At 44.2% G+C, this 20,597-nt stretch overlaps 1 protein-coding gene across 1 annotated transcript in view; it reads left to right on the top strand.

Moving 5' to 3' along the window:
- nexmifb (neurite extension and migration factor b) overlaps nt 1-16,407 on the top strand; it is a 49,858-nt gene extending 33,451 nt beyond the window's left edge. Inside the window, exons 2-3 of the mRNA XM_030111580.1 lie at nt 6,248-6,378; nt 10,914-16,407. Of these exons, the coding sequence (XP_029967440.1) occupies nt 6,297-6,378; nt 10,914-15,136 (4,305 nt within the window). The 5' untranslated portion in view covers nt 6,248-6,296 and the 3' untranslated portion in view covers nt 15,137-16,407. The remainder of the gene's footprint in view (nt 1-6,247; nt 6,379-10,913) is intronic.
- The last annotated feature ends 4,190 nt before the right edge of the window (nt 16,408-20,597 follow it).

Raw genomic sequence — 20,597 nt, 5'->3', positions numbered from 1 at the left:
GATTGCTGTAGATAGGAGCAGAATATAGCCATATGTTAGTGAGGATGCCATTGCTTCTGTCTCATTAGCAGCAGTGCTGAGGCCCTGAGCTGCTTCTTGCACTCCACTGGGACAGCTGATGAGGCCTGACTATGTGACCTTTAACAACCTAATCAACTTTTAACACCTCGCCTACTGCCTGCCTTATTGCCAGTCTTCTTTCTGCCAGTCACTAGCATGGCCCCATTTGATTTAAAAAAAAAAAGAAAAGAAAAGAAACAAAAACGCTGGCCTTGTTTTGACTGACCATGTGTACATGTATGAATGGAGCCGGATTGTAAACGCATGGAGCAGCATCAGCAGTCTCTGGAGGCATGATGCATTGCAGTCGACTGACTCTCTCCTCTTTCACTTGACCTTCCACTTGTTTTTCTCATTTTTGTTATCTCTTCCTGTCCTCTTCTCCTTGCTGTTGAAAAAGCTCAGGTTGTGCAACAACATAACAAAGAAACGGTTATAAGTGAATACATAAAATCAGACAGTATATGTGTTCGCTTATACACTGTTGAATTCACTCTATCTAGCAGTGCATTATATCTATTATTCAGCATAACATTGAAGTGTGTTGGACTATGTGTGTGTGTGTGTGTGTGTGTGTGTGTGTGTGTGTGTGTGTGTGTGTGTGTGTGTGTGTGTGTGTGTGTTTCTCATGAAGGCTTGATCTAAAATATCGCCAAGGGATTGCATTGCAGCACATTAAAGGAAACGCTCTTCTAATGCGCTGCATTTGAAAGACGAGATTGAGTAATCACAAGTGATTGAATAATTTTACGAGGGAAATTGGGTTTTTATAATGGTATTTAATTCATAGCTGATAATCCATAATTCTAGGATTTATGACAGTAACATCTGAAAAAATAACCTTGGAAAATTTAATGGTGTTTAATACAAACGCTCCAGTGTGTTAATATCACTTCGCTTGAAAATGCAGTCGTGGCAACAGCGCACAGTTAAAGAGGCTTCACTGAAAATTCTTATTAAAGCTGCATTTTTTTTTCCACCATATTCAGTCATATGTTGCTAGGTCTGACCCAAACACTGCGCAGAACTGACGTTCAAAACAAAATTAAATTTCCAATAGTGAATGACAGTATTGATGGAAAAGGACTTGACTTTTGTAAAACAATTGTGCAATAATGTTGTGAAATGGTCCTTTAGATAAATCTTAGAATGAAAAACGGCCTCAGTTGCATTGCCCTCGCCTCTGAAGCTGCATGCTGAGCTCGGGTTAAATCCTGTCACTTCAATATAATATCTCAGCACTTGAAAGAGCACATTAGGATCTGAACATTATTTCTTGAGTGGTTTCTTAAGAAAAAGCTGCATTCTGACATATATTTATGTGCGACTTGTACGCTCATGCTGATGCAGGTTGAAGTTTTAGAGGAAGCAGTAAGCGACAATCGTTCAGATCTGTCTCTGCAAGTTGTGCTTCACTGATAAAGATCCAGCTCCATAATCCTGATTCATTGTAAATCTTTGCCTATCGGAGGCCTTCCAGGCTCATCGGCAACTTGTGATTGACTATGATAATCTCCGGCGGAGGACGCATCCGTGCCATCGCCGTGGCCATGTCAGGGATTTTCATGTGGAGGTGTTGGATCAAAAGCATCGCCAAACAGCCGACAGTGAAGGTGCATCGTACTGGTGGCACATGTGGGAGACACTATTGAATTAAGATATACCGATAAGAAATGATTTTTTTTCAGGCTCGCTCCTCATGTGACAGAGACAAAATCATTGAGGTTTGTTTTCAGCTGTGGCACACATCTGCCCAAACAAGCGATCTTTCTTACAGAGTTGAATAATCTGAGCTTTCTGGGGAAGTGACGGAAACATAAACATATCAGAAATCATTTCGACTGTCACACAGCATGTTAGCAGTTTCAGTCGGGTGTTACTGATACCTTTTCTCCTTGTTGTAATTTCTGAAATAATCAATTGTATGAAGCAACGGCAGTACTTATTTTCATATAAAAAGGAATTCTAAAGACTGATCTGTGCTGATTTCTAATGCTATTGTTCTTAAAAGTTGAAGTCTTGTTTTACAGCCCCCATGAAGCCAAAAAATATTGTTGATATAAGACAAAAGAGTTGGTGCATGAGTCATTTGGCCATCCCATCAACAACACAATTACTGCCCAGTATGATCTGGGAATCATAGAAGGCAATTAAATGATTTTATCTCTTCTGAGGCTAGGTGCAGGGTGAAAGTGGAAGCGAGGAGGACTCTTTTTTTGCCGTATCTGGTAGTCAGAGATCATGCGAAATATGCATTTATTTGGTTAGTATGTCTGTCACTGTGCTATAAAAGTGGCTTCCAACATGGGGTGCAGGACACCCTCAGGGACCCCTCCCATCCCCAGAGATCACTGAAGAACCCAGAGAGCTCTTTGCCTTCCCTGCGATTGCCAGAAGTGTTGAGAAGATGACTGTTTACTTCACCAACATCTGGAGACTTCATGGAAAACCAGTGTTTTCATGGTTTCACCGTGTGTAGAGTGATCATCATCAAGACGTCACCATCTGCACGCGTAACTTTTATGAAACAATATCGCTTCCATCGGATCGTTGGAGTGTTCACAGGTACTTTGAGCCAACCTGTTGAGAACCAGTCAGCAAGCAATGCAGTGTAGGTTCAAGCTCTCGTGTCAGGAGAACTTAACTTTCTGTTTTAAGACAAATACCACAAAATTTGTATTTTGCTGAGGATCTCAGCAGAACGCTCCCTGCACCATAGCATGTGTGCAGGTTGTTGGTCAGGAGGTAATGAGCTCCAGTCGTTGCCGTGCATGCATGTTAAATTTATGAGAGGATTAAAAGCAACGTGAGGTGATGCAAAGAGTTTTGTCTGTTATCCAGCCTCTGTGAGACCTTCTCGGTGTGTCAAAGCGCTCGGAGGAGGAGAGCTCGAGCCGATCTGCTGTGAGCAGGTCTGTTGACCGTTAAAGTGGGTATTGCACATGTTTGCGATACAGAAAGACAGGAATAAGAAGGGACTGGTTTGATGATTCTTCTTAACAGTATTTTGGCAGGTCAAATGCAGAGGTCAAAATTCTGATCCTCATTTTGTGTATTTTTTTTTCCTGTTTTGTCTCAGATTTAGAAATCCTGGCTTCAGGGTGAGAGCGATGTTTGTGCTGTTAATATGCATCGGCGAATGGAACAGATACGAGCTATATTTTCTAATTAATGTTTTCTGCATTATCGTGCACCTGTGTCTGCATTGCTTCTCTGCACTCCTGCCACGTACTGCTGTGAACTCAAAGGCTCAAGAGTATTACCGTGAGTTGCGTGTGAGCGAGGTTACTCAGCCTGTCTGCAGCCAGCCAATGAACCTGCTCTGAAACAGTATACCTGTGCTGAAAGGAGGAGTCGCCATTTCAGCGCTGTCTGTTTGGATCACTGTTCCCTGTGGCGCTGTGCCCTCTTTGAGAGGTCCTCTGTTGGGGATCCATTCCTTGGCCCCTGACTCTCCCCTTCAGTTGACACAATGGGCCCTTTGTACCAACACATACTGCCGATGTGGGACCTTCCCTCGTATTTTTGGCAATTATACACAATCCCTCTGCAGCTATTCCTCTTGTCGACGCTTCGTTGCAGAGAAATGCAATTGAATCGAGGAGAAATGCGGTGAAACGGGGTCCAGGGAAGGGGCTTGCAGGAATTAGATTGGGGCGCTGATAAGTTCCATATAGAACAAGTAAACATGTTCTTATCTTGTTATCCAGCTTGCACATTAACACATGGTGTGTGGAGGAGGGCTTAAAAGGATAAATCAAATCGTAATCATTCTGTTTGGCTTTTTCCACCTTCTCTTCTTTGTCTCTATTTCTGTTTCTCATTCTACAAAGGACCCCAGCCCACTGGCAAGAACAATGGAGGGGTCAGAAGTACGAGCCATTTTCCTACACCTGCTGAATGCTCTAGAAATGAGTGCAGTGATTATGTGCCCTAATGTGTGGTGTTTAAAGAGCGGTTTCTTGCGGCAGAGTTAAATGGTGGTGCCCTCTGTGAAGTATTAATGATGTGGATGGATGAATCAGGTCGGCGCAAACCTGTTGACGGCGGCCACGGCGCTCTCTTAAATCTGCACCCAGACATCAGGCTTAACCGCTTGGCAAATTGGACATGCTTGTTGGCTGTAGCTCCAATTTATGTGCACTTTCTATTGCAGTTAGTCCATCTTCATTATTGAAATGGCCTCTTGTCACGTGTTGACAGAGCAGTGGAGGTAACAGGAGGGGGGGGGGGGGATACAAGAGAAACAGGAGAATCATGAATAATGTGGAAAATAAACACGTTTTTAAAGCACTGAGCTCTGAGCTGGCTGGTAGGAGGGGTGTTGGGAGTGCTGCTCAATGCCGAGGTTGCATTCTCTCTCTCTCTCTCTCTCTCTCTCTCTCTCTCTCTCTCTCTCTCTCTCTCTCTCTCTCTCTCTCTCTCTCTCGATTCTGTGTGCAGCTCCTGCAAGTGGATGTTGTTGCTGTGGATCGGCAGCCTTGGGGCTTCATCTAACACACGTGCAATTGAGCATAAACACAGGCACGCACGCTGTATGCAGACCTCGCTATTCACCTACGGGCAGCTCACAGTCACAGCGCTGCTGATCCAGCAGCACCTCTGTGGCTTGACCAGCGTCCAGGCTGTGTGTTGTGTCACAGCCACGCTGTGGACACATGCTGCTCAGTGACTGCAGCCTATTTTTAATGGGGCGCTGCCGTGACTTCACAATTTTCCTCTGGATTGCCGTATTGATGAGGTGGATAAGGACGCTTTTACCTCATCTGTTCCTGCCTGTGTGCAGGGAATAACCAATTCCATTTCATGCTTTTGTTGAAGTAGATGTGTTTATTGCCTGGCGTAGATTTTCAGTTTCTCAGTGAGCCGAATTGATACAAGATGACCTCAAAACCATTACATAGTTCTGTAAATGTGCACTTAAGCTCGGGCTTTACGTGTAATAGCCCCACTCCTTTGAGGAGAAGAACAGATTCTGGCTGAGCCTACCTACAGGGTCCCTGTACCTGCTGCACACATGAGTAGATGAGATGGCTCATGAGGTAATTACCCACTGAGCTGATGTGTATGCAACTGTACGCTAAAGCAGGGGTTCCCTTCAGGTAGCGCTCCCACTCAGGTCAGTGAGCAGCTAACGACATTTAGAAGAAATAGGATGAAAGAGATGGCAGTTTGTTGTAGTCAGTGGCACTCTACCTTTGTCTTATTGCCTGCCGTCTGTCTTAATCTCCCAGTCACCCCTTTCACACCACAAGGAGATCATGTTATTAGATCCCCTCCCTTGGCTCATTTGTCATCCTGCAGCACCTCTTCTCCAGAGAAGAACTGCAGGAGGAGAGAGAGAGAGAAAACAAAATAAACAGACAGGAGACCATAACATCATCTGCTGGACCAGAGTCTCTCATATCCCGGTTATTCCTGCACGGTCTCAACGGATTTAACACACGTTTTCCTTTTTTTTATGTCACGCGACTCGATTTGAAGAGGCTGACAAACCTCCACCTCTCATCTCTCCGCACATTTAACACATTGTTTTGTATTACATTGTAACCCGTGTACCCACACACACACATACACACACACTCCATCGTCCCCCACCCTCACTTTCACCATCACTTGCTACAATAAGAAGTATTGTCGGCGTTCACAGTTTGCTGTCACCGCCTCAGTCACATCTCTTTAATCTCCCCTCTCTGAGCCGGGTGGGTTTTTCTTGCCGCTGAAGCACACGGGAGGGAGGGAGTCAGCTAATTACAATAAACAAATATGCTCAGAGACGCCTATGTAAGGTTCGCATAGGTTAACAACTCTGCTATAAATGTTAAATGAAGCTTAAAATAGGATAGTATGACATACAGTTGCCATAGCGATCTCAGCTGTGATGCCGTGTGTACTTCCTTGGCTGGCAAAGTTTAAATTAATCTTAGACTTGAATCTGCGATATGGAGAAGAAGTGAGTGATTGTTTGGTGCCCCAAGGACCTCTTTGATGTCTCTGTCATGTTTGGAGCGTTTTCTTCAATTACTGCAACTTTGTTTTTGTCTGTGTTAAGTGTCAGACTTTGTTGTAATGAAATCTAAAGCTCTGCCCTTAATGTTATTCCGCTGCAGGCACATGGCAGTCACCCTGTAATGATTCCCTCCTGTGCTCATGTCTTCTTCTGTTTCTCTCTGTGTCGTTTCAACAGGTGGGACAGTCGAAATGATGCGTGGGTGGTGCAGCGTCGAGCCGTATTGATGGATGTGTTAACAGACAGCAGTCTCACATTGATTGTGAAGACTTCAGAACCAGAAAATGCAGATGTAGTGGAGGACACAGGTAATGACCATCCGCCTTTATTTTTCACACTACCCATAAACGTTTTGTACAGATTTTGTCAGACATTTACATTTTTCTTATCTCCGCCTTTTGTTTTTTGAAAAGTTAAGGAAAGTTGGGATGAAGAACCAAAGAGAATAAACCATAATTTCTGCAAAAAATGTTCAAACATTAGTTTTAATAAGTGAAACTGTAATAACCACAGTTTCCCTCACAATACTTAAAAAAACTTTGAAAAGTCAATTAGTATTACCACAAACCACTGAACTTGGCTGCTTGAATTAGCTTTTCAGCCACAGTTTTAAGCTCTTTGAAAAGATATGGCGAGCGGGAAATACACCCCTTCGTTTTTAAATGAGAAGCGGAAAGGAAACATTAAATAAATCTTTTTGAGCTATTGTTAATCCTTTCCACTGATGCCTCCACAAACCGGAATCGTAGCGTCTATCTTCACCCCTAAAAACCTGCAAATGTTGAAAGGTGCAGCCATCAATTCTCTCACTAACAGACAAAAGAGGTGTGTTTGCTGGGGATCGCTTATTTAGAATATTTCTCTATATTTAAGCGTTCATTTTGAGTTTTATCTGCAAGCTGTTGTAGCATTATATTCACATTCCAGTGACGTAAGCTCTTGATATGAAGCGTAATTCAAATCAGTCCAAGTATATCTGCAGTACAGTCTGTTCCTTTTACTGGACTATCAGCTTCGCTGATGTTGTGCATTTCCCAAGATTTATTCAGCCACTACCTACTGCCCCCTATAGCTTACCTCAACCAAGCACCACTGATCTTCAGATGGGGTTTATCTTAGTGTTTCAGCTCTGGTCAGGCTCAGTTGGGACTGACCGGTTCCTGCTGTGAGAATCACACAGATTATCCCTGGTGCCTGTTCCTTCAGAGTGGCGCTGAGAGGAGGAGAGAGGGAGAGAGGGAGGGGGGGATGGAGAGAGAGAGAAAGAGAGAGAGAGAGACAGAGAGAGAGAAAAAGAGAGATAGAGAGACAGAATGACAGCAAAGGATGAAAACGGCTCCATTGAGCAGGAATAGGGCAGCTTTGAGGAGGATGTCCATGAATCATACTGCAGTTACTCACCACTTATTATGAACATCCTGTACGGGCTGGATTGATCCTCCCCACCGCCATTCACAAAATGTCATATAGTGAGGATGGAGCAAGCGATTTCCGTGGCTGGCCTACCAGCTGGATGAGCGAACGCCCCGGGTGGCTGAGCTGCAGAACGGCTAGCTCTGCATTTTACCAATGTAAAAGCCTCCTCATAACAGGGATAAGGAGCAGGAAGTTGGAATGGGAGGGAGATAGCGAGCCGAACAGGGTCGGAGAATAGCTGGAGAGGGAGGGGTGGAAAAGTAAATGATTTTCAAAAAGCCATTTAATGGAGGAAAAAAACTCATGTCAGCTGTTTTCATTTGCATTGTAACTCATATTTAAGCCATTCTATTCCCATGGGCCTATGGAAAAGGAGATATTAATTTAATTCTTACCAAAATCAGAGAAGGATTGTCGCCGTTAGAGAATGATTCTAGAATCTCTGTGGTTTTTAATGCGACTGTCAGTGGACGATAACAGAGGAAAAAAAAGCATGCGTGTGTGTGCATGTGTGGCATCTGACACACTAATAGATAGGGCCACAGGCGCCAACTGGTCTCTCCCCTCATGTCTATGACCATGTCCCTCAGCATGCGCTTGTTTCCCTGCAGAGCTGCCTGGCACAGAGCAGCTCGGGCTTACCTCAGGTGGACAAAGCTCTGAATGTTGTGGCTGGAATAGCAGAGACGAGTCTGAGGGCTGGGAGCGCTAACTGGTCTGGTCTGGTCTGGTCTAGTTTGGCGGTGGACGGGCTGTCTAGCATGGCTGGGCTTGGCAGGGCGAGGGATCAGAAGATCACTACCACCTGCCAGCAGCCGGGGTCCTTCCATATGCTCAGTGGTGAATGTTCATGCCAGATTGCCTGAGCTGTGTCACATCCAGCCCCGGTTTCTATTCAAGGCACTTCTCCTGATAACAAAACTACAACTGTGTTAGGATGATCTCACGGTGTATACGGCTTATTTTCTGTTAGTATGTGAGTGATTCTCTCTGTAAGCTAGATATTGAATCCTGGCAGCGGGGAGCATTTTGGATGTTTATCTTGTTTACATTTGCCAGCTCAGATGCAGTAGTAACATTATGTTGTGCTGTATCAGTGAATATGAGGCTGCTGATCCCCCTTTGACCTCTAATGTCAACCTCGATTTGTCAGCTACAGTCATCGCTGCGAGACCCAGTGTGTGTGTGAGTGTGTGTATGTGTGTGTGTGTGTTTATACCTGTCTGACTGACTGATCTGTGGCACATTCTGAACAGCTGAAGAGCTAATGGTCCAGCTGGAGACAGATGGCCTCTCGATAACACTATACCCCCAAGCCAATACTCACACTCTATCACTCTCCCTTGCGCACACGAACACACACACACACACACGCACAGGCATACACTTGATCGCATCCACACAAGGATGTACAGAAAATACAATTCACACACATTAGATAGGGTAGATTGTTAATCCATTATAAACCCAGAGGAAACTCATTTCTCAATATGAGTTTAATGTTTTCAGCAATTTTGAACAATCTTTTGGCGATATTAGATGGCAGCTCGGGTTTCATGTGAGCACACGGGAGTAAGGGAAGCTAATTTTTCCATATTTGCTGCTACCTCCTTGTTTCTGTGTTGGTCCTCAATTAAAATAGGGATCTAACCATTTCTTCACAGTATATTTGTCACGACCACGAGTGCTGCAAAATTACTGCTGCATTGAGCCAATGTCTTGAAAGCTATTTTTCATTCAGGTCTCCATCTCGATACAATAAAGGCCATCCGCTGTGCCTGAAATTGAATGCTAAATGTAGAAAAGGATATCTTTTCTGACTCTCCACAGAGAACGTGTGTCAGTCACATGCTTTTGCTCCGAGGTCATTTTGGCTCACAGATTGAAAGGAACTGATGGTGAATGCCTCGCTGTGATGAATCTGCAGTCTCTGAAAAGGCGCTGCTGTAACAGTTTTCTGACTCCAAAAGGAAGAGGGAGGATGCATATTTCTCCTGAGGTTTTCTTCATTAAGAATGACAGTAGCACAGTCGATTTTAGTAGGTGTTGTAGTTGCTCCAGTGCTTCTGCAGGCCACAGACCCAGAGAGACCAGCTCTCAGAAATTTCATTACCTCATTAAATCACTCTCAAATCATCGCTATACTCACAGATTTACTCAGCACCAGTACAGGCAGGCTGAATATTGTTTGCTAAGCACTCTTCCCCTCAAGCATTTATCACTACCTCAATAATGATTAGGTGCATCCATTCTAAAATGGGAGATGTTGCTAGTTAACCTCAGCGAACACATTAATCGCTGTGCTGTGTTTTTCTTTCTTTCTGTTTTTTTTTTTCTTTTTTTTTTTTCTGGCATCATTTTGAGGAATATGTGTGAGGCAGCAGCTTGGGATTGTAGAGGGAGGCAGGTGTAGATGATATTGGTTATACAGTCTCCAGCATATGGGCCTGTCGTGTCCCATGTGTACGTACCTGCCTCCGCTGCTGTCATCTAATTATGCAGAGCAAACAAAGCTATCCGCCTGCTGCTACAAGCTCGCTTCTGTGAGTTTTGATTGTTACTCATCAAATGGACGTCTTCAACTGATTAAGACATTGTCAAAACTGACCTGAAGAAAATTGCCAAAACCTACTTTCAGTTTAGTCATTATAGTTATTGTTGCTATCAGTCTGCCGTCTCATACTTTGAAGCTAATTTCTGTCTGCATCTGCAAAGTAAAATTAAAAGGGCAGGTGGTAAACTAACAGGACTGCGTTAATTTGATCTCTTATGTTGCGCTCAGGCTGTGAAAGAAAAACATATAACACCGTGCTGCACTGTGCTGTTATTTTGATATTTCCAGAAACAAGGTGATTCATGAACAGATTTCTTTATTCATAATTCAGTAACATTTGAGATGACAGTTGTATCAGTGGATTTGACCTTTTTCTTGAATCTAAGTGTTTTAGTCATTCTTATTTGTCAAAATGTTATTCATTTCCTCAATCACGATCTTTAAAGTGCTTCTTATAGGTCCAGAAGGCAGTTGCTTCTTTTGTGCTGTTAAATGAATCAGTTGCACTTCTCGCAGCTCTTTATCACTTTCTATTCCAAATCCATGCTAAGTCTTCTGAGAGTTTGGTGGGGTTTTTTTTAATGACTGTGTCACCTGGTGCCTACTTCCAGTGTTTTACATTTAAGCATCAAGCATTAATGGTTAAGAACTTGCCCACTTTGACGTTGCTCGTACCTACCTTCATAAATCGGGCTCCAAAACTCGATGTATTAATGTTCGAGCTGGAATCTCAAAATGACATTCGAAGCTCTGGGGGGTTAATTGACTGTAATTGCGTTTGAGCAGCTCTGAAAAACTAAAACAATGTGATTTAACTGCAGACTCACAGTTCAAACAGCTGAAATCTTTCTCTTTTTTTTTTTTTCCTTGCAGGGTTATGTGAGCAGAATGATCTGAGTCTGTGCAGGCTCGTCAATGCTGCCCTCCCTCCGCCTTCACCCCCTCCTGCTGCACAGACTTCCCAGCGGGCCAGCCCAACACATCAGAGGACAAGTCCTGCATCGCCAGCTCTCCCCATGCCCCTCAGCCCCAGTCCCTCTCGAGGCATCACAGTGGCCCCCTGCCCACCGTCCGACGACAGCCCCGTAGTTCCCCACCTTCGCCATGCTCCCACTCCCACTCCTGCATCACTCCCTACCCCAGCAGTGAGCTCCTGGGGCCCCGCAGCAGAGCCTCAGAAAACATCCCTTCCACTGGCGGTCGCCCTCCCTCTGTCGTCTGCGATGATGGAGCCCGGCACGGTGTCCGCCCTGACGGAGGAGTGTCTTCTCCAGCCTACCCGCACCTGCCTCGGCTGCTTCATTGAAACGCGCGATGCCACAGACCCTAGCTCCATCCAGAACCCGCCCCACGATCCTAACGCCAACCCTGACACCGAGACTGCACTAAGTGTGAGGATAGGTGACGTGAGCCGAGAAGACTTCTCGGATATCAACAACATCAGCATCCAGTGCCTGAGCCATGCCGGAGAGACAGTGAGTCACTACGGAGAGCAGCTCCTCTCTGACCAGCTGCTTAACTTTCCTCTGCCAAAAGCCCCGAGTGAGGGCAAGAGAGTGGATGAAAACAAAACAACGGAAGACTGTGAGGACCCGGAAGACGATGCAACAGCTAAGAACTTGTATGAAGGACTGTTACTGGACAAAGTTAGTGGGGAAGAGGTTCTGTTAGCTAATGCTGGGCAGGACTGGGGATACTTTGAGTCTTTTATCAGTGAGAGTAAGATGGAGCTGCTGGACTTGTGTTCGAAGAATGAACTGTCTGTCAATCTCTTCTCTGAGGAGGATGTGGACAATCTCTTTGACGATGAAGATGACGATTCGACATTAAGCAGCGACGTCTGTTCACTGAAGATTCGCTACGAGTCTTTCCAGGACAATATGAGGGAAAAGACAAATGTGCTCCAAGAGGAGACACAGTTCAACTTTTTTCCCAGTGTCCTGGCCAACTGTGCCAAGAAAGAGGATGGAGTGACAGTCTTGAGGAGGAGTGGCGAGGAGCTTCAGTCCAAAGCTGATGAGCTTATTTTGGAAACAGTACAAGAAGGAAAAGCAGGGGACTGTAGTGGAAGGAGCCCACTTGACGGCTCCCAAGGCTCACCCATGTCCACTCCCAAAGTCAACTACTTAATGGACTTCAATTCTACAGAGGAGTCTGGGGAATTCAGCGACGACAGCTCCTGCACGGGCTCCTCCTCAGACACGCTGCAGGAGGGCAAGTTTAAAAAGGCCCACTCGAAGAGATTTCTCAGCCCCTCCAACCCACTAAACTACGGTTTGCGCTCCAAGAGAAAAGTTCGATACAGCGATGATTACCTGTACGATGTCGACTCGCTTGAGAGTGAGAAGAACGCTGAGAAAAAAGAGAAAGCTCCCACTGGTCAGAAAGAGGAGGAGGATGTGGACTGGTGCCCCAAAAAGCGACGGAAATCTTGCCGTAAAGAGCCTCCCGTGGTCATCAAGTACATCATCATCAACAGGTTTAAAGGAGAGAGGCTCATGTCAGTGAAACTGGGAAAGCTGGACCCCGTGGATGCAACTGTGAGCTTAAATGCCGACACAGTAAGCAAATATGAGACACTGGCTCCTCTGAAGGATTTCTGGCAGGAGAAGCAAAGAGAGAGACAGGAACAGCTTAAGCTGGCTGCCAGAGATAAACAACAACGCGGTTTTCATCTAAACGGACGCCATCATCGCCCTTTCAATTCCAGTCATCCCAAAAGGAAATACAAGATTGCAAACAGGCTTAAGGTTCAGAGGATTCACACTGTGGAGCAATCAGCAACAGCACAGGGCTCCCCTCTCTCTGATCAGGGCCAGGGAGGTGTCACTAAAGAGGAGGCCACCCCCACGGTAGGAGGAATAATAGCAGCCCCAGGTCTCCCAGTCACATTAGACACAAACTCCATCACGCACACAGTCACAGCCAAGAGCCGCACACAGGAGAGGGAGGAGAGGGAGGGGAGGAGATTGGGAGGAAATAAAACAGTCAGGATAAGGAAATTCAAAAGCGAAGCCAGGCTGAGGAGCAAGAAAATGAAAGAGGCAGAAGGAGAGGAGGGAAGGAGCGTGACAAATGAAACGGATGCCTGTGTCACTGCGGCACAGATTGAGGACCCCACCGCTGGGTTAGAACAGGCAGGCAGCAGCTCAACTACAGTCAAACCCCATTTCTCTGACAGTACCACCACCACTCATGCATCTGAGGAGAAATTCCCCTTTGTTTCATCCACCTGCTCCCCTGACAAAGCTCCATCCTCAGAGGAGGTAGAGACGGGTGTCCCTGTCATCCCGGGGGGCTACCTGCAGACCCTGTTAGATGCCACCGACTCCTCTGGTGGAGCAGCCATCTCTTATTTCCCCCAGCAGTCTTCTCGGCAGCAGTACTCTCTGGGGTTGTCCCTGGAGGAGAAGCAGTTTTCTTCTCTGCAGCTTGCCCAAAGCTGTGTCCTCTCTCCACCCTCGGAATCCGAGCTCCAGCAGTCTCCCCAGAACTGCCCCAGCTTCCCCCAGATGTGGCACCCACAGCTATGTGCGAGTCACAGCCAGAGTTTCGGCCCCGAGACCCCCGAGACTCCCATCTTGCCCAACAGCTTCCCAGCTGCCGTACCCTTGAATGACAACATGCCAGTGTCTAACTACAGCCAGCTGAGCCCCGAGGCTGACAGGCTGCTTTATGAGAAGAGCTACCTGGCTGAGGCTGGGCTGCAGCCCGGGGCAGATCTGCAAGTGTGTCAGTCTGCCTGTGTGGAGGGCCAGGTGCAATACCAGAGAGGGTCCCTGTGCACAGACAATGGCAGGCTCATCAGCTATGACTCAGTGGGCTCTCTGTCAGCCTCCTCCAGCAATTACAGCTCCCTCAGCCTCAAGTCTTGTGAACGAGAGGGTGAGGAGGAGGGCCGAGACAGCTTCTTGGCTCATTGCAGCCCTAAAGTGGTGATTCAGCAGAGTGTGGATGCCCTTACCCCTCTCAGGGAGTCCTCAGACCTGCTGGATATCTCGAACTTCACTCCTGACAAGTTTAGACACTCATCACTGTCAGAACTTTCCCCTCCCGAGACCCCCAACCTGTCCCCTCAGGTCGTGGGGCGAGACATGAAGATGGCGGGGAATGTTGGAGAATATCAGGACGCGAATGACATGAGCATGGACTGCAATAGGGAGGTAAAGTGGAACTGTGACGTTATACAGCAGCAGGAGCACACAACAAATGCATACCCGGTGGAAGACGGCCAGTTTCCTCGGCACAACTTCAACAGTCAGGATGTTCTCGGTTTGGATAAAAAGGAGCTGGGAGCGACTGAGTTTGACGAACCGACCGGTGAGCTGTTGGGTGGTGCTAAAAGCATAAAGTCAAAGAGGAAAGGGAATTGCAAACAGGCAGCTGCAGGACAGAGCCCAAAGAAAGTACGTGCTCCAAGAGCTCCCAAGTCAGAAAAGGTCAAGACCCCCAAACAGAACTCACGCTCCACCAAAAAGATAAAGGCCATGCTAGAGGGTAAGGCCGCAAAGAATCAGGAAGGTGGTTGCGCCACAGGCCTGACTGACAGTAGCAGCACCGGGGAGTGGGCTGGCTCCGGCTGGTCAGAGAGCAACAGCCTGGTGGGGGACGACCAGAGAGAATTCGAGGAGCCCTCCAATATCCTGTCCAACATTGTCTCCGGCATGGCGGAGGTCCAAAGGTTCATGATGGCCTCCATTGAGCCTCTGTGGAACCCCATGTCTGAGGCCTGCATGCCCTCCGAGGCCAACAGCCTCAACCTAAAGACCCTGAAAATCTTGGCAGGAACAGAAGCCGACCTGAAGAAAAAAGGATCCGCGTTAACCGGGGCCGGGAGAGGCAGAAAGGCAGGGGGAAAGGGAGGAAAAAACCAGGCCAAATTCAACCCCTCTCACCCCTTATTCCCCCAACTAGCTCTGGGCTGCAACATGTTTGATAAACCCAACTTTATTAATCCTGGGCCTGCACACAAAAAGCTGTACCGCCACAAGACCAGTGCAAAGTTCCCTCGGATTGAGACACTGAAGGGAAAGCGAGCTGAGAGAGACCCAAATAAGGACATAGCACTGATGACCTCTTTTGAGAAACTGAGGTAATATTTTGTTATCAGCTGCTGTCGTACCCCTTCCCCGCCACTTTCCCCTCACTACCTGCTCAGCCCTCCCTCCCAGACATACCTACACTGACGCTATGCCAGAGCTGCATGAGTACTACGTTTCCCCTGACTCCCCCCCCCCCCCCCCCCCACACTTCCTTTTAACCCCCTGAAGAGGAAATTAATATCTGCATGAAAAACTTCTTGTACTTTGCAAACTACCTATTGAGTGATTGTGTCAAGCTTGATTGAGATTTGAAACGACCATGGCTGCATTTTTCTTGCTTTTGTTGTTTCTGCTTTGTTTGTTCTTCTTATAGTCGTTTTTTGTTTTATTTTTGTCTGAAAAAAAAAAAAAAAGAGAATAAGCCTTGAAAACAGTTCTGTCGCCTTTTTGAGGAACTTTGTTTTTGTATTTTCTCAGCTAAACTAGCTACCCTGAATTATATATTTATTTCCTTTTTCCCTGAAGATGTAGCTATATACACAAATGCATTGAGTGACATCTACGCACCTCCCCTCCTCATCTGTTTTTGTGTGCAGACTATGGATGTCCTGTTGTTGCTGTCCTTCATACACTGCCTGGCTCATTTCGAGAGGGAAACCTACATTTAATGAGCCCTATTTAAGCCCAAGACATCTTAAAACCACAAGATGGGACCATTTTGTATTGATGACATATCAGACGTTGTCTTTTTTCCCCCCGCAAAGTTGGAATGACTTTCCATTTCCTTTTATCAAGCATTTGTTTTTCTTCTGGAGTATAGAGGAACTGGTTATCTAAATTACATTTTTACGCCTTGCAAATTCATAAAAGCTCCACCCTCAGAGTATTTTTGTCAATGTTGTTGTACAGGGACATGCAATATTTGCAAAAAAAAGATAATTATAATCTTAAAATCAATGTGCCAAAAGTAACAATGCTGTGTAAATGACCTCTTATATATGTGTGAATATTGGCTGTTCCTCTTTTCTATCCATTGGAGTATTGGCTGCTCGGGTTGGAGACTCCTTACAGAGACTTGCAACTACAGGAATTCTTTATTTGAGACTTTTTTCTCTTCTCTGATGAAAGGCACCAACAGCTGGCAGTGGTACACCACCACTCACTAAACCAAATCAGAAAGACTCTGAATTCTCCTCGTTTCCCCTACTTTGTTTGCCAAATTCAATTTACCTCAACATCGCCTGGCACTGAGAAGCAACAAAAGAGAGGCAAAGAGGAGATCTGCTCTGAAGGCTACAGTAGAGGAAGGAGATGAAAAAAAGATATGTTCAAACGAGCTTTCTCTGGACCAAGAAGAGTGTAGTACAGATGTCTGAGGGTAAGCAAGGGAATTATTTGTCATTTGAGGCTGTGCCTCACTGAATAGCTATTTGTACTGGAAATTTAAGGTCGTTTATTACTCATAGAGATTTCTGATGCACGCGCCAGTCGTGAGTGGACATTTTTGCGGATAGACTCAATGTGAATGTGAAAGCAGTTTTCAATACAAGTTGAATCAGTAATCTTGTAAATGAAGGAAGCATGTCTTTGCATTTCTCTCCACATAAGGAAGTGTTACTTCTGTCTTACCTGGTAATGGTAATTTAAACATTTCTTGACATTTCCATGCAATTTCTTTCTCAGCACTGCCATACTTTTTATATGTTGCACCACTGATGTGATTAGTTTTTGATTTTTTTTTTTTTTTTTGTTCTTCTTCTCTTTTATTGTTTTTATATATATAAAAAAAGCAACAACAAAGTTTTTACTTTTGTCTGATCAATGCATTTTCATTTATGCATCTTTAAAGGTCATCTCGGTTTTAATGGCTCAATATTTTGGCAGAAAATATTGTGACCAGAGAGTCAAAGCCAAATAAGGGCACAAACTATAAGGAAATTACATGTGTTATTACTATCAAATCCAGTGTATTCACAGGCCATTGCTATTAATTACTTTGGGCTCATTCACTACCTCACAGCTCTGAAATCCGCCCCTGTAAAGGACCCTACAATCATGTTGAATCAGTTCTGGAAATCTGTGGGTTTTATACTCTGAATGAATTTTAGGAGAAATGCAGAGCCAATCACGACGGACAATAGCATCGTTTACAAATATGTACTCAAACAAGCTCTATATGTTCTCTGTTCTTTGAATAATGATTTGATTTCTTCTTCTTTTTTTCAACCCAGCAGTAATTAAATGAGGCTGCACTGAGACGTGCAGAGAAATTCATTGATTGATTGATTGATTGATTAAAAAACAGGCCTTGTCACACTGGATACGGCGATTCTGACGCACAAGTTATAATAATTGATTGCCTGCAATATGGCAGGAAATCGTAATCAATCTTTCTGTGTCTTATTTTCTTTCCTCTCCTCTCTGCCATGATCCTTTGTTTCTTTTCTCCAGTGTATCAGGGTTAGGACCAAGACAAGCTGCTGATGGGAAGCTTCACATGGGCTGCAGGCCCATTTAGTCTGCCTTCTCTCATTTCTGCCTATTGTCAAATTGAATGTACTTCTCTGAGTTCATAGATTATTTTCTTTTTCTTTTCTTTTTTCTGTTTCGTTTTCAAAAATGTGCCACTGTTGAGCTGCCTCATGTTAATGGTGCTAAGAAAGCTGACAATTGTTTTCCTTGTTTTTGGGGTTTTGTTTCTACTTTCTTTTCTTTACCCAGAGTTAACAAAAAACAAAAAAGAAATGCAAAATAGATTAGGTACCTAACCCTCCTTATGAATGTATATTATGACGTTATGTTTGATGTATTCACTTCATGATTCTTTGACACTGATTGGAATTACTTTTGCTCTTTTCATTAAAAGATTACCGAGCTTTATATATACTGTCTAGAGTTGTTACCAGAAGGAATCTTAATGAACTCTTGACACTACAAAATCTTGTATATTTTTTGTGTGCCAATTTGTAACATATTTTGTAAGTGTATATTTTTCTTAGAAAGTGCTGTGAAGTATTTGTGTGTGTGAGTAACCTTTTATGCGCCTCTATGGGCAGTGGAAAGGATATACAATGACAAGTTTCTGGTTTTAAAAACCAAAATATGAAAGTATCAACAGAAAACTAGAAATATTTACATTTTGTTGGGAGTTTTGTAATAAGACCATGATCTTGTTGTGAGAGTGTTGTGTTACTGTGCAAAACACAAATAAGCAAAGAAAAAAGATGAAAACTTGGAAAAAAATATAATTTGTGAACAATTTGCTGTTTTATAGATTTTCATGTAAATTATTTGAGTATTATTTTGTTTTTTGTTTTGTTGTAATTGTTGCAAAGGTTTTAAATATTTGTGATCAAGCCTGTATGGTGATAATGTAATATTGGTAACTTGCTGAGTTTTGTAATAATGTTTATGGAGTAAATATACAAATTAAAATAAGATTTTGAATGCTGCTTTCTGAAGAGAGTTGGGTTGTGTTTTTTAACGCCCATAAATTGCACTATCCTTTAACTGCATAACGTTACGGTGCAAATAAATTGAGTGTGTTCGAAATGATCGTGAGAAAACGTTACAACGAGCAGTTTTCATCAACGTTGAACTAAAATACCAGGACCGAGATGATAAATAGGATAAGGATTGTGCTCTACACTGCAGTGACAGTCAAAGGGAATAAAATGATCTATTCTGTTCAGTGTTTGTTCATGTTACAATATGTGTAAATGCAAAAACAACCTCCATAATTCCAATTAGTCCATTCTTGTTTGCTACATTGGAAGATTCAGAGACGAAAGTCATTTTAATTTCCGTACAAGTCTGGCTTTGGCTCATGTTATTTTAATGTCATATCTAATTAGCACTCAGGGTCAGGCATTGCTGGAGTGGCTGCTCATCCATAACTCTGCGCTGGGCTGCTGTGGTCCACACTGCAACTCATTCTGGCATGCTTAATTGGAGCTGGAGATGCAGTCTCCGACCATAAACAGATCCTGTGATGTATGCCTCCAAAATTGTCAGCTGGTATTAGCATTGTTTTTGTTCTTTAGTCACCCGTAGCAGGAAAGGGGGCGCGCAAATTATAAGATGGAATGTCTAATGCGATGGATCAGGTACACCTGCGGTCATTAAATGAGATCCTGCTTGTTTTGTCAGAACGTGCTGCTTACAGTGTGTAAACAGTCGTAGTCAGCTGTAATATGACAGTTGTGTCTTACAGAGAAAACATCAGAGTAACATTTAAAAAGAATCTGTATTTTTAAATATCCAGGAAAATCAGAAGACCCTGCAAAATATCTCCAGTCTGTGTTATTTAGTTTTTAGATTTTCTGAAATAAAAAGGTATATTCTAAAGTACAAGACTTTCCAGTCTAGTCTGACACTTTAAAGTCATTAAAATGGCATTGCACTATTCCTGGGGCAATCCTTTTTATAGCTTCCGAATTTTCTTTTACTTTCAACAACTGCCCAAGAGCTTCCCACTCTCCACTTGAATGTCTTGTAAGTAAACTACACTTAAAAAGTAAAATATGCATTTGTCAGATTATTCGCTTGTAATGTTATTTTTGGATATTAATCTAAAGTTTTTTATATTTCCCTTCACATTTTAAAGTAATATGCATTTGTGGGATGAGGAGCAGAGTTGGATATATTAATGCCAACATAATGCTCCGTCGTTCAGCACACGTGAGCCTCAGTAGTTGGTGGAATAAACGTACACGTTCCTGACAGCCTGGCTACCTGCTGCTCGTGGTGGTCACCAGCCTGCCTGCACATTGCTGTGGGATGGCGGACGATTCCTCATCCTGCATATGTCTCAGTTCAGCCAACGTGGCTGTGTCGGTCTCTGTGGCAGGAGCAGCACGCCCATGCCAACCCCACCAGTGTTCAACGAGGCTGAGATCAGCGCTGCTGGCAGGTCATTCATCCTCTCCACAGGTGGTCTCTGATAAATCCTTCTCCGTAGGGGCCGGCGCTGGCATCTTGGAGGATGCAGTGTCGTTCTCAGACTGTGGAGACACGGGATTGTCGCAGGCTGCAGATTCTGGTCTTGATACTCAGCTCAACTGCTCATCCCACAAATGCATGTGACTGATACATGAGGTTCCACGTGAAAAGGGAATTAATAAAGCAATCCAGTGGTATAAGAAGAATTGATATGAAGCATTGTCACAACAACAAATAATCCAACAAACACAAATAGCCTTGCTTTTTCTTCAGGGATGTATTTGTGTCAGCACTGTCATCCCTCCACCCACACAGATGTCTTACACTTCATCAACTTGTGGTCTTACTTTTCTTGATATCTCTTTTTGTTTCATTATTACTTCCTGAGGAAAGTAATACCACACATACCCTATATGTTTAATGTCGTACTGTGCCGTTTGTGAATTCTGCAAGTATTTTTGATGGTGTGGCATATTTTCTTCAGCTATTTTCCTTTTTCTTCCTGCCGTTAATTTGTTTTTCTGCTGTTTGTTTCTTTATTTTTTTCTCATGTGAGAACTAAAAGATAGTGGAG

Source organism: Salarias fasciatus, chromosome 2 (genome assembly GCF_902148845.1).
Source record: "Salarias fasciatus chromosome 2, fSalaFa1.1, whole genome shotgun sequence".
Lineage (NCBI taxonomy): Eukaryota > Metazoa > Chordata > Actinopteri > Blenniiformes > Blenniidae > Salarias > Salarias fasciatus.
Note: the sequence above shows the minus strand (reverse complement) of the source record. Positions and strands in the feature narration are given on the sequence as shown.